Source organism: Salmo trutta, chromosome 3, assembly GCF_901001165.1.
Source record: "Salmo trutta chromosome 3, fSalTru1.1, whole genome shotgun sequence".
Taxonomy (NCBI): Eukaryota; Metazoa; Chordata; class Actinopteri; order Salmoniformes; family Salmonidae; genus Salmo; species Salmo trutta.
This window is the reverse complement of record NC_042959.1, coordinates 3,500,133-3,515,057: the sequence shown is the minus strand read 5'-3', so window position 1 is coordinate 3,515,057 and position 14,925 is coordinate 3,500,133. Positions and strand designations below refer to the sequence as shown.

Here is a 14,925-nt window from a genome sequence, read left to right as displayed (position 1 = left end):
TCTAGATACAGTAAACTACTGTTAATAGTCATGTTACTGTAAATGATCCATACTGTTACTCTAGATACAGTAAACTACTGTTAATAGTCATGTTACTGTGTACACAGCGAGGTCCATCCTCCTGACTGTGGTGTGTTAATTCGTCTCTCTCATCGAGACGACAGTCTAAATATAGTACCAACATGTAAATAAATTAACACTCGACTCCACCTGGTAATTACCCGGCGAATTAAACACCAGCATTTTTAATGGATTCAGACCTCAGAAGATACAAGCTTTCCTCATTACTCCCCTTTCCCTCCCTCTCACCCCTCCCTCCCTCCCTCCCCCTCACCCCATCTCACCCCTCTCTTCCTCCCTCACCCCATCTAACCCACTGCCCTCCATCTCACCCCTCCATCCCTCTCACCCTCTCCCACCCTCTCACCCCTCTCCCCATCTAACCGTTCTCCTAACCCACTGCCCTCCATCTCATCTCTCCCTCCATCTACCTGGTTTAGCCTGGTTGGGTAAGGCTGAGCGTTAGCTTGGTTTAACACACTTACAGACGTACACACACACACAAACAAGCGAACGGACTGACGTTCACTCCTGTATGGAGCCCATCTGGTGCCCATCTGCTGTCTTTGAAGGATACAATTGTATTCATTAAAATGAACAAACAGCTTCAAAAGCCACGTCGGGGCAAAGGCTATAAAATCCATGCCCCCCCCCCCTCTGGTCTGCACCAGACCACGGGGGGGTAGCAGGCTGGTCTGCACCAGACCACGGGGTGGTAGCAGACTGGTCTGTAGCACGGGGTGGTAGCAGGCTGGTCTGTACCAGACCGCGGGGGGGGTGGTAGCAGACTGGTCTGTAGCACGGGGTGGTAGCACGGGGGGGTAGCAGGCTGGTCTGTACCAGACCGCGGGGGGGGAGCAGGCTGGTCTGTACCAGACCGCGGGGTGGTAGCAGGCTGGTCTGTACCAGACCGCGGGGTGGTCGCAGGCTGGTCTGTACCAGACCGCGGGGTGGTAGCAGGCTGGTCTGTAGCAGACCACGGGGGGGTAGCAGGCTGGTCTGTACCATACTGTGCTGTATTACAGTGGGGGGGAAAAGTATTTGATCCCCTGCTGATTTTGTACGTTTGCCCACTGACAAAGAAATGATCAGTCTATAATTTTAATGGTAGGTTTATTTGAACAGTGAGAGACAGAATAACAACAAAAATATCCAGAAAAACGCATGTCAAAAATGTTATAAAATGATTTGCATTTTAATGAGGGAAATAAGTATTTGACCCCTCTGCAAAACATGACTTATTACTTGGTGGCAAAACCCTTGTTGGCAATCAGAGGTCAGACGTTTCTTGTAGTTGACCACCAGGTTTGCACACATCTCAGGAGGGATTTTGTCCCACTCCTCTTTGCAGATCTTCTCCAAGTCATTAAGGTTTCGAGGCTGACGTTTGGCAACTCGAACCTTCAGCTCCCTCCACAGATTTTCTATGGGATTAAGGTCTGGAGACTGGCTAGGCCACTCCAGGACCTTAATGTGCTTATTCTTGAGCCACTCCTTTGTTACCTTGGCCGTGTGTTTTGGGTCATTGTCATGCTGGAATACCCATCCATGACCCATTTTCAATGCCCTGGCTGAGGGAAGGAGGTTCTCACACAAGATTTGACGTTACATGGCCCCGTCCATCATCCCTTTGATGCGGTGAAGTTGTCCTGTCCCCTTAGCAGAAAAACACCCCCAAAGCATAATGTTTCCACCTCCATGTTTGACGGTGGGGATGGTGTTCTTGGGGTCATAGGCAGCATTCCACCTCCTCCAAACACAGCGAGTTGAGTTGATGCCAAAGAGCTCCATTTTTGTCTCATCTGACCACAACACTTTCACCAGTTGTCCTCTGAATCATTCAGATGTTCATTGGTAAACTTTAGACGGGCATGTATATGTATTCTTGAGCAGGGGGACCTTGCGGGCGCTGCAGGATTTCAGTCCTTCGCGGCGTAATGTGTTACCAATTGTTTTCTTGGTGACTATGGTCCCAGCTGCCTTGAGATCATTGACAAGATCCTCCTGTGTAGTTCTGGGCTGATTCCTCACCGTTCTCATGACCATTGCAACTCCACGAGGTGAGATCTTGCATGGAGCGCAGGCTGAGGGATATTGACAGTTCTTTTGTGTTTCTTCCATCTGCGAATTTTCGCACCAAATGTTGTCACCTTCTCACCAAGCTGCTTGGCGATGGTCTTGTAGCCCATTCCAGCCTTGTGTAGGTCTACAATCTTGTCCCTGACTTCCTTGGAGAGCTCTTTGGTCTTGGCCATGGTGGAGAGTTTGGAATCTGATTGATTGATTGCTTCTGTGGACAGGTGTCTTTTATACAGGTAACAAACTGCGGTTAGGAGCATTCCCTTTAAGAGTGTGCTCCTAATCTCAGCTCGTTACCTGTATAAAAGACACCTGGGAGCCGGAAATCTTTCTGATTGAGAGGGGGTCAAATACTTATTTCCCTCATTAAAATGCAAATCAATTTATAACATTTTTGACATGCGTTTTTCTGGATATTTTTGTTGTTATTCTGTCTCTCACTGTTCAAATAAACCTACCATTAAAATTAGACTGATCCTTTCTTTATCAGTGGGCAAACGTACAAAATCAGCAGGGGATCAAATAATTTTTCCCCCCATTGTACTTGGTGATAGACATGGCAGGCATCTCCTCCTAGAGCGTTACCTGGGAGATCTAAGATATCAAACAGCAGTAATATCTAACGCAGGAGGTAGACTGCTCATTATGACATGAGGCAGAGATCCTCATAGGTCTCTGGTCAAGTAGTGCCCTATGTAGGGAATAGGGCTCTGGTCAGAAGTAGTGCCCTATGTAGGGAATAGGGCTCTGGTCAGAAGTAGTGCCCTATATATAGGGAATAGAGCTCTGGTCAACAGTAGTGCCCTATGTAGGGAATAGGGCTCTGGTCAGAAGTAGTGCCCTATGTAGGGAATAGGGCTCTGGTCAGAAGTAGTGCCCTATGTAGGGAATAGGGCTCTGGTCAGAAGTAGTGCCCTATGTAGGGAATAGGGCTCTGGTCAGAAGTAGTGCCCTATGTAGGGAATAGGGCTCTGGTCAGAAGTAGTGCCCTATGTAGGGAATAGGGCTCTGGTCAGAAGTAGTGCACTATGTAGGGAATAGGGCTCTGGTCAGAAGTAGTGCCCTATGTAGGGAATAGGGCTCTGGTCAGAAGTAGTGCACTATGTAGGGAATAGGGCTCTGGTCAGAAGTAGTGCCCTATGTAGGGAATAGGCAACACAGGCGAAAGCACTAATCTAGCTGAGTTGGCAGCAGATGTCTTCCATCCAGCCTCAAAGCCAATAGGTGTGTGTTGGATGTTCCTAAAAGCATCACAGTACTCAGGAGGGCATGTAAAGCTGAACACACACACACACACACACACACACACACACACACACACACACACACACACACACACACACACACACACACACCTGACTACAAAAGAGGAATATGACAAAAAATTAAAATAAAAACCAGGTATGAGGGAGTTGGAGAGAGATGTGGGTAATTCAAATTTAACATGACCCCTAACGGGGCCAGCAGGCAGGAGAACAGGAGAACGGGGCCAGCGGGCAGGAGAACAGGAGAACGGGGCCAGAGGGCAGGAGAACCGGGCCAGAGGGCAGGAGAACAGGAGAACCAGGCCAGAGGGCAGGAGAACCGGGCCAGAGGGCAGGAGAACCGGGCCAGAGGGCAGGAGAACCGGGCCAGAGGGCAGGAGAACCGGGCCAGAGGGCAGGGGAACCGGGCCAGAGGGCAGGAGAACCGGTGCCTATTGCTATACATAAGGCCTGTACCCCTCTACGAAGGCTAACATTAGGTACATCAATAATGAACAGCTGTTACATCTACATACCAACAGAGGAAGGATACAACAACAAAAATAACTTGTGTTGGATAACGAACAAAACCATAAGCCAATATCGTGACACTTGTGTAAAACCGTTGGGTTAAATGCTACGAAGCTAGGCTACATATTTAACATTAAAACAGGTGTGTGTACAAGAACATGAAAGACAACTCTCTGTTGTTCAGAAATATGACAACTGAATCTAAACTGGGTCATGATAAACTGACGTCTAAATCAAATTTTTTCTCTACCAACTGTGTTCCTGGGAACAATGCATAGACCGAGCACACACACACACACACACACACACACACACACACACACACACACACACACACACACACACACACACACACACACACACACCCGTTTTAAATATATATATATTTTATTGCAGCTGCAGAGTTAAAACAACCCATCACTCGGATACCGTTGCTTTAAAACCAGTACGCACACGAGCAGCCACACTCTCTCCATCAATTCCATTCAAAATGCATCCAAAACAGACACCTAGTCCTGTTCACGATCTATCGGTCGATCTACACTGTATATATACACAAAAGTATGTGGACACCCCTTCAAATGAGTGGATTCGGCTATTTCAGCCACACCCGTTGCTGACAGGTGTAGAAGATCGAGCACATAGCCATGCAATCTCCATACACAAACATTGGCAGTAGAATGACCTTAGTTTAGAGCTCTGTGATTTTCAACGTGGCACCGTCATAGGATTGAAATCTATTCCAACAAGTCAATTCGTCAAAATTCTGCCCTGCTAGAGCTGCCCCCCGGTCAACTGTAAGTGCGTCTTGGAGGCGACAACGGCTCAGCCGCGAAAACGGGATCGCCGAGTTGTCTCAGAGAAGATAATGTTCGTGGTGGACGTTCTGGATCTGAACCCTGCCTGTAATTCTGTGTGGAGCTTCAACCAGACTCTATTTCAGTGCAACTCTAGGAAATAGTTTACTGGTGATGCAGAGCCACAGTAGTTACAATCCATTCTGTCACCCTTGTTTTTGTACAGGGTGACCAATACTGGCAACCCTCATGTCCTGAGGGACAACACCAGCACAGACACAGGAGCATGTAGAGACGGTGAAGAAAAGCACACTTGACGACTTCAGCTGTGATCCCATCACAGCCCAGTGCCTTTCACCGGCTAGGCTGTTCTTCGATGCGGTCATATATGCCTCTGATGTTGCCTGAGTAAGCAGATGAGGTCAATGCAGAGCTGCAGCCAATAGCACAGTGCCTTGAGGTTTGCAGGAATTTCTTCCACGCCACTGAGGGCATGTAGGATCTTGCCGTTTGGGGCTACATTTTGAAGTTGGTGAGGGCTTTCTTACTTCCAGGATGGGTTTCAGTTGAATTGGCTTCAATCCAGTCACTGGACTCTCAGCTTTTAGACAAAAGCTTTAACTTCTCTAGGGTAGGGGGCAGTATTTTGACGTCCGGATGAAAGGCGTGCCAGTAGTAAACTGCCTGCTACTCAGGCCCAGAAGGTAGGATATGCATATTAATAGTAGATTTGGATAGAAAACACTGAAGTTTCTAAAACTGTTTGAATGATGTCTGAGTATAACAGAACTCATATGGCAGGCAAAACCCTGAGAAAAATCCAACTAGGAAGTTGAAAATCTGAGGCTTGTAGTTTTTTCAATTGATTCCCTATTCAAACTACAATGACTTAGGGTTCATTTTGCACTTCCTAAGGCTTCCACTAGATGTCAACAGTCTTTAGAACGCCGTTTCATGCTTCTACTGTGAATTTGAAGCGAACAAGAGGGCCTGGAGTCAGATGAGTGAGGAAATGACATGAGCTCAGAGGCGCGCGCTCACCTGAGTGTGAGCTGTGTTCCTTTTCTTTTCTGAAGACATTGGAATTGTCCGGTTGGAATATTACTGAAGATTTATGTTAAAAACATCCTAAAAATTGATGCTATACATCGTTTGACATATTTTTACGAACGTAAATAGATTTTTTTTAAACTTTTTGTCGTGACATTTTGCGAACAAAAGGAGGTATTTGGACATAAATGATGGACTTTATCGAACAAAACAAACATTTATTGTGGACCTGGGATACCTGGGAGTGCATTCTGATGAAGATCAAAGGTAAGTGAATATTTATAATATTATTTCTGAGTTTTGTTGACTCCACAAAATGGCGGGTTTGGTTTCATGTCTGAACGCTGTACTCAGATTATTGCAGTGTGTTTTCGCCGTAAAGTTTTTTTGAAATCTGACACAGCGGTTGCATTAAGGAGAAGTGTATCTATAATTCTTTGAATAACAGTTTAATATTTTATCAACGTTTATGATGAGTATTTCTCGGAAGTTTTGGGAGGCAAAACATTTCTGAACATTACACGCCAATGTAAAATGGGGATTTTGGATATAAATATGATTTTTATTGAGCAAAACATACATGTATTGTGTAACATGAAGTCCTATGAGTGCCATCTGATGAAGATCATTAAAGGTTAGTGATTGGTTTTTGTGACACCTCTCCTTGATTGGAAAATGGCTGTGTGGTCTTTCTTGTCAAGGTGATGTCCTAACATAATCTAATGCTATGCTTTCGCCGTAAAGCCTTTTTGAAAATCGGACAATGTGGTTGGATTAACGAGAAGATTATCTTTAAAATGGTGTAAAATACTTGTATGTCTGAGAAATTTGAATTATGAGACTTCTGTTGTTTTGAATTTGGCGCCCTGCTATTTCACTGGCTGTTGAATAGTGTGTCGCTTAGGTACGATGGTCACGTCCCACATACCCAAGAGAGGTTAAAGAAAAAAACTAAAGCTATGGATGATGTCTCGTAGATGGTCCCATTTCTGCTGGGTAGAGGTGGTTTGGGGTAAGTAGGCGAGGGATTCCTCTAGGGCACAGGGGAAGGCTGCAGTTTTTGCTGGGTCAGCTGTTTCGCTGCGGTCGATGCGTGGGGCTCTTTCTTGGTTTGACTCTGTATCTTGTGTGTCTGTAAAATCTACAGCACACGAGAGAGTGGTTTGTGTCGCAGTCTGCGCTGTGAATACTACAGGTTTGGAGGATATCACAAGATCGGCTCGTTGCGTAAGGATCGGATCCAGCTGGTGCCATCGACCTTGGTCGTGAGTAGCTCCAGGAGACTTTGTAGTGGGGTTTGGTCTGGAAGTATGAGTGATGCATAGGTCATGGCATGTGCAGAACTTAAAAGAGATGCTGCCCGTTTTCATTTATCTTGTCAATCCCACGAGTCGTGGTCTACGCCGACTCTTCAAGTCGCCAAGCAGGTAGAGGTGTTCTTGTTTAGAGATGTCTATGGTCGCCTCCAGTTTAAACAACTTGTCTTTTGCTTCTTGAAGGGATCCGAGTGTTGGGGCATACACACTCACGAGGTGGACAGGTTCCACCCGTGTTCAGGCACAGGGCTAGGATTCAGGGACACAGGGCTAGGATTCAGGGACACAGGGCTAGGATTCAGGGACACAGGGCTAGGATTCAGGGACACAGGGCTAGGATTCAGGGACACAGGGCTAGGATTCAGGTACAGGGCTAGGATTCAGGGACACAGGGCTAGGATTCAGGTACAGGGCTAGGATTCTCTGAGACTCCCGTGGGTGGTACTACTGTTCCTGACAACAAAACATACTCCATATTCCCAGAAAAAGGTGTAGTCCTTTTCTTCCCAGGGAGCCTGATGAGTGGAGTTGGGTTTACTGTAAGGTGGAAATGCGGATTTGTAGTTTGTTGAGTTGGTTGTTTATGACAGTGGTCTTTGCAGGTATCACTTCATTCCTTGTAGGTTGTCAGTTAGTCCAGTGGTCATAGTCTTGACATGCCACCATCCCAGATGCAACGTTGGAGTCTACACTTTTCGGTTAGTTTTGTTTGGTTGTTTGCTGGTTTACAGCCCATCTTGTTGGGATAAATCCCTAAGCTTCATACACCCAGTGACGAAGGTGAGACAACATCTAATTTACTTGGGGGCTTCCCAGTTTAAGGGGGCAGTAGCTGTCCAGTGAAATCTGGGCATCTCTACTACCACTGTGGAAAGGACTGGCGTTCATCTCCACGCCAATTGAGAAAGGGCTTAAAAACAGATGACTGCTTACCTCCCCATGTTGCATCTACACAGCACAAAAACCCGGGGCAAGATGTATGGAGGCCCTGTGTTGCCCAGGCAACAGGGCCTCCCCTCCCGGCCTAATCCAAAGCAATTATTTATTCAGACCCATAAACATTCAATGTTCGTGAAGTAGAAGCAAAAGGCTGTCTGCATCTTATTCCAGTCCTATATTATTCATGCACGTCAATACAATGAAGACGATAAGGACAACGAAACGCATTTCATTAAACTGTTGAGAGAGCGAGCGAGCGAGCGAGCGAGAGAGAGAGAGACAGAGAGAGACAGAGAGAGAGAGAGAGAGAGAGAGAGAGAGAGAGAGAGAGAGAGAGAGAGAGAGAGAGAGAGAGAGAGAGAGAGAGAAAAACATTACATCGCACAGCATTAGGGGAAATACTATCAAAAAGGTAATGCACCATACTACTAATTATAAAGTTAAAATAGACCCTATTATATTTCAACGTTTAAATCAAATTTACTAGCCTATCAATTGTAACTTTGTAGGCCACATGTCCAGCATGGCATTGTAGGCCACATGTCCAGCATGGCATTGTAGGCCACATGTCCAGCATGGCATTGTAGGCCACATGTCCAGCATGGCATTGTAGGCCACATGTCCAGCATGGCATTGTAGGCCACATGTCCAGCATGGCATTGTGTGTTCTCTCCCAGCGTCATGTTTGGAACAGGGTGCACTATCCCAGTCCATATAATACCGTAGAGTAATACAGTCCACACTCCAAAAGATTACTGCAGCTGAAACTAATTTATTTACCCAGGAGAGCAAACATCAACGGCCGTTCATGTTTTTTTTTGCTGATGTGCGTAAATGTGCGGTAGCCTATAATCTATCATATGTAGCCTATCGGATAACGGGACAATCGTTTTGGGCCTTTTTTGGGATTGAGCACATACAATGTATTTAATGTAGGGCTCGTCAGGCTCAAGTAGCATCAGGTCTGAATGTTCATGCTAATCAAAAGCTATAATCAAATCCAGACATATTTAAAGTGATTTATAATGACACTTCCTGTTTTTGCGGGAATAGTTATACATTCTCAGGAAGGAACATTTGTAAAATACCGAGGAAATATAAAACCCTAGCAGAGGTAGACAGATGTGTTTTCACACACACACACACACACACACACACACACACACACACACACACACACACACACACACAATCTGGGAGGGAAGAGAGATTGAGGGGGGAGGAAAAGAGGGGGGAGGGAAAGGGGGGGAGGGAGAGAGGGGGGAGGAAAAGGGGGGGAGGAAAAGAGGGGGGAAGGGGGGGAGGAAAAGAGGGGGGAGGGAAAAGAGGGGGTAGGGAAAAGAGGGGGGAGGTAAAAGAGGGGGGAGGGAAAAGAGGGGGGAGGTAAAAGAGGGGGGAGGGAAAAGAGGGGGGAGGAAAAGAGGGGGGAGGTAAAAGAGGGGGGAGGGAAAAGAGGGGGGAGGGAAAAGAGGGGGGAGGTAAAAGAGGGGGGAGGGAAAAGAGGGGGGAGGGAAAAGAGGGGGTAGGGAAAAGAGGGGGGAGGGAAAGAGGGGTAGGGAAAAGAGGGGGGAGGTAAAAGAGGGGGGAGGGAAAAGAGGGGGTAGGGAAAAGAGGGGGGAGGGAAAAGAGGGGGGAGGTAAAAGAGGGGGGAGGGAAAAGAGGGGGGAGGAAAAGAGGGAGGGAGGAAGAGAAGGATAAAGGGAAAGTGTTAGATGGTGAGATATGGAACAGTGTAATCTACCTGGTCTGCGATGGTGCGGCCCAGTTTATCCATCCTGGATCCAGCCTCAGCAATCTTCTTAGCAGCACTGATGACATCAGAGGTATTCTTCAACGGACCTTTACCCCTGGAAACACAGGACACACACATCAGTCTGCTGTTCACACACACCTCTTCAACAGACCTTTACCCCTGGGAACGCATGATACACACAATACAGTCCATCCACTCTCATCCAATATTCAGTAGCACCTCATCATGCAGTCTTGTTTCTGAAGGATGTATATATTCTCTCTCTCTGACAGATGGCATGGATATGGGGATGTGTTTTATGGTACACACACCACATCATATGGAAACCTTTGCCCTATATTGTGCACTACATTTGACCAGGGCCCAAAAGTAGTACACTAGGAAATAGGACACCACCCGGGACGCAGATTCCTCTAATGACTGTTAGCCTGTTAACATTTTACATTTTTACATTTTAGTCATTTAGCAGATGCTCTTATCCAGAGCAGTAGTGAATGCATACATGTCTTTATTGTACTGGCCCCCCTGTGGGAATTGAACCCACAACCCTGGCGTTACACACACCATGCTCTCCAAACTGAGCCACAGGGAAGACTAAAGTGCCTGGATTTAAATTTATCCCACACCTTTAACCTGTAACACTTAAAATGTAACTAAAAGTTATTGAAAATGTAATCTACATATTCCCCAAATGTAATTATTTATCATTAGAGGCCATAAACAACAACTAGTAATGCTGGGTACTTCCAGAAAGGTTCCAATCTCACCTTTCTGGCCACTGATAGTTGTGCTCACTGTAGAGGGCACGAGCTCAGGTATAAATGATGAATTTCCTATTCAACAAAACTATGAATAAGGCCTGAAATGACATGTTTTTCTAAATATAGCATCATCAATTTATAAAACTACTAAATATAAGACTACACCTCCCTTACAACTGTGAAATACACATGTAATATTTAGTGTTAGAGAAAAGGCCTGGCCCTCCGTCGCCGTGAACGGCACAGACCTCTAGCTTGGCTTCCTGAACTCGTTAGGAACTTACCTCTCATCTCATATTAATCTACTCCGTCTATGAAAAAACAGTGTTGTTTAGGGGGGGGGTGGTTTACAATCTATGAATTATTTTAGATTACAGGCTATAAACAGGGATGCAAACTGGTGAGGACCCAAAAATGGTGACACTTTTTTGTTGTTGTTGCACTGAAACATGCAAATAAATCCCTGCTAGGAGGAAATGCAGGTTAACTAATTAAACAGAGAATATGATCTACATGATCAGTCTCTGAGTGTAGGGCTGGGCGGTATACCGTATTTTACTATGTACCGGTATTGATGCAGGGACCTGTTTGGGTTTTTACTTTACCTTCTATACCGGGTTTTGAATGTTTGGTTTGTTAAAACAGCCTTTATAATAGAACGCTTGTTACCACGACAGCCTTTATAATAGAATGCCTGTTACCACGACAGCCTTTATAATAGAACGCCTGTTACCACGACAGCCTTTATAATAGAACGCTTGTTACCACGACAGCCTTTATAATAGAACGCTTGTTACCACGACAGCCTTTATAATAGAACGCCTGTTACCACGACAGCCTTTATAATAGAACACCTGTTACCACGACAGCCTTTATAATAGAACGCCTGTTACCACGACAGCCTTTATAATAGAACGCTTGTTACCACGACAGCCTCTATAATAGAACGCTTGTTACCACGACAGCCTCTATAATAGAACGCCTGTTACCACGACAGCCTTTATAATAGAACGCTTGTTACCACGACAGCCTTTATAATAGAACGCATGTTACCGCGACAGCCTTTATAATAGAACGCCTGTTACCACGACAGCCTTTACAATAGAACACCTGTTACCACGACAGCCTTTACAATAGAACGCTTGTTACCACGACAGCGTGTATAATAGAACGCTTCTTACCACGACAGCGTGTATAATAGAACGCTTGTTACCACGACAGCGTGTATAATAGAACGCTTGTTACCACGATAGCGTGTATAATAGAACGCTTGTTACCACACACATATAAATATTGCACTGGGGGGAAAAAAAAACAACATCTTAAAGTAGAAATAGAATGAAACAAACAGCCATTCTATTGTTGTTCTATTATAGTGGCCACTATAGTGGGCATCGATCAAGTGCACAAGACTACATGTGTGAAAAAATAACGTCCACTGAGTAAAAGATATATATATATCCCCCCCTCACACACAGTGTTACTGTCAAGTTGAACACAACAGAAGCAATATATTTGGGCTACACTGCACATTATTACATTGTACACTTTCTGCCTGTGGATGTCTGTTCTACAATGTACCAGCAGAGCATGAGACCCTTTGTTGGTATAATTGATCTCTTTCAGGCAGAGTACACCTGGCATACCCCTTTATATCCACTGGATTGAAAAAGTGAGAAAGAGGGAAAGTGTGTGGTGTAGAGGTCGACCGATTAATCGGAACGGCCGATTAATTAGGGCCGATTTCAAGTTTTCATAACATTCGGCAATCGGTATTTTTGTACACCAATTTGCCGATTAAAAAAAAAATGTTTTTTTTATTTAACGAGGCAAGTCAATTAAGAACACATTCTTATTTTCAATGACGGCCTAGAAACAGTGGGTTAACTGCCTTGTTCAGGTGCAGAACAACAGAGTTTTACCTTGTCAGCTCGGGATTCGATCTTGCAACTTTACGGTTAACTAGTCCAACGCTCTAACCACCTGCTTTACATTGCACTCCACGAGGAGCCTGCCTGTTACACGAATGCAGTAAGAAGCCAAGGTAAGTTGCTAGCTAGCATTAAACTTATCTTATAAAAAACAATAAATTATAATCACTAGTTAACTACACATGGTTGATGATATTACTAGTTTATCTAGCCTGTCCTGCGTTGCATATAATCGATGCGGTGCGCATTCGCGAAAAAGGACTTTGCTCCAACTTGTACCCAAGTGTTCATTCAGTATTGTTGTAATTATCATTATTACAAATAATAATAATAAAAAAATATATATGTATATAAAAAAATTAAAAGCCGATTAATCGGTATCGGCTTTTTTGGGTCCTCCAATAATCGGTCTCGGCGGTGAAAAATCATAATCGATCGACCTCTAGTGTGGTGTTCCTTTCACCTCTATAGTAGCATCCAGTTTAAGCCCGGCCCAGCTCCAGCTACACTTAATCCCTGAATCCACTTGTTTAACAAGCAACACCTTATTTTTCACATAATTCTCTCAATCTGATGTTGTAACATTAGCTAGCAATTGTGTCTGAATTTATTAGCCAGCTAATTTTCACACCATAACTGATCAAATATTGGAGTTTACGTTGGCTGATGTTGCTCAACATTTCTCTGGCTAGCTAACGGAGAATTCCATCCAGGTAACAACATATTCAACAATGCTAACAATACTTGTTCCACTACACTTTCTCCCTCACCTCAAACTTTACCAATGCCAGTTGTTTTTCGGTTACAGCTCACATGAAGTATGCTTCATCACCCTCGTCTCCGTGGCCAGGCTTCTCATCTACCTCATTGTTATCGTTCAGGGGACGTGCTGCTGTAACTGGCAAACTGCCTCTCCTCCCTGCTGTCTTTCCAGAGCCCGCACTGATGCTGTAACGAGCAAATTGGTTCTCTGTCCTCTCCAGTCGTGTACTTCTGTGAACGATTGGCTGAGCCTTGGATACATCCAGTATTGCTCCAAACGTGCATCACTCTTTCGCTTACAGCCAGGAGTGATCCAAAGACACCGCCCAAAAATATATATATATTTTTTTAAATCTACACGAATCACATAGGTCACCTATTTTGGATTCAAAACCACGAATTTCGCCGAAAGGTGACTCATTTGCATCCCTGAATAAATCAATCTCGGAATGTACTACAGAAACACACATTTCTCCCTTCTGCTGTCTGGTACACTTCAGGAAAGAGGGTGGGACAGAGACAAGGATGGACAGAGATATGGAGGAGAGAGACAGATGGTGGGACAGACAGAAGGGTGGATACATTTCAACACACCCCTACCACCATATTCACACACTGGGCTAGTCCTCACCTCTACCACCATATTCAGACACACTGGGCTAGTCCTCACCTCTACCACCACATTCACAGACACACTGGGCTAGTCCTCACCTCTACCACCACATTCACAGACACACTGGGCTAGTCCTCACCTCTACCACCACATTCACAGACACACTGGGCTAGTCCTCACCTCTACCACCACATTCACAGACACACTGGGCTAGTCCTCACCACCACCACCATATTCACACACTGGGCTAGTCCTCACCTCTACCACCATATTCAGACACACTGGGCTAGTCCTCACCTCTACCACCATATTCCGACACACTGGGCTAGTCCTCACCTCTACCACCATATTCCGACACACTGGGCTAGTCCTCACCTCTACCACCATATTCACACACTGGGCTAGTCCTCACCTCTACCACCATATTCAGACACACTGGGCTAGTCCTCACCTCTACCACCATATTCACAGACACACACTGGGCTAGTCCTCACCCCTACCACCATATTCACAGACACACACTGGGCTAGTCCTCACCTCTACCACCACATTCAGACACACTGGGCTAGTCCTCACCTCTACCACCATATTCACAGACACACTGGGCTAGTCCTCACCCCTACCACCATATTCACACACACACACTGGGCTAGTCCTCACCTCTACCACCACATTCAGACACACTGGGCTAGTCCTCACCTCTACCACCACATTCAGACACACACTGGGCTAGTCCTCACCTCTACCACCATATTCAGACACACTGGGCTAGTCCTCACCTCTACCACCATATTCAGACACACTGGGCTAGTCCTCACCTCTACCACCACATTCAGACACACTGGGCTAGTCCTCACCGCTACCACCATATTCACACACTGGGCTAGTCCTCACCACCACCACCATATTCAGACACACTGGGCTAGTCCTCACCTCTACCACCATATTCAGACACACTGGGCTAGTCCTCACCCCTACCACCATATTCACACACTGGGCTAGTCCTCACCTCTACCACCATATTCAGACACACTGGGCTAGTCCTCACCTCTACCACCACATTCAGACACACTGGGCTAGTCCTTACCA

At 45.6% G+C, this 14,925-nt stretch overlaps 1 protein-coding gene across 2 annotated transcripts in view; it reads right to left on the bottom strand.

Moving 5' to 3' along the window:
- The window catches only part of ctnna1 (catenin (cadherin-associated protein), alpha 1), a 212,327-nt gene that overhangs the window by 30,963 nt on the left and 166,439 nt on the right, over positions 1-14,925 (bottom strand). For both annotated transcript variants that reach the window (XM_029720388.1, XM_029720389.1), the window contains exon 17: positions 9,758-9,863. In XM_029720388.1, the coding sequence (XP_029576248.1) occupies positions 9,758-9,863 (106 nt within the window). The remainder of the gene's footprint in view (positions 1-9,757; positions 9,864-14,925) is intronic.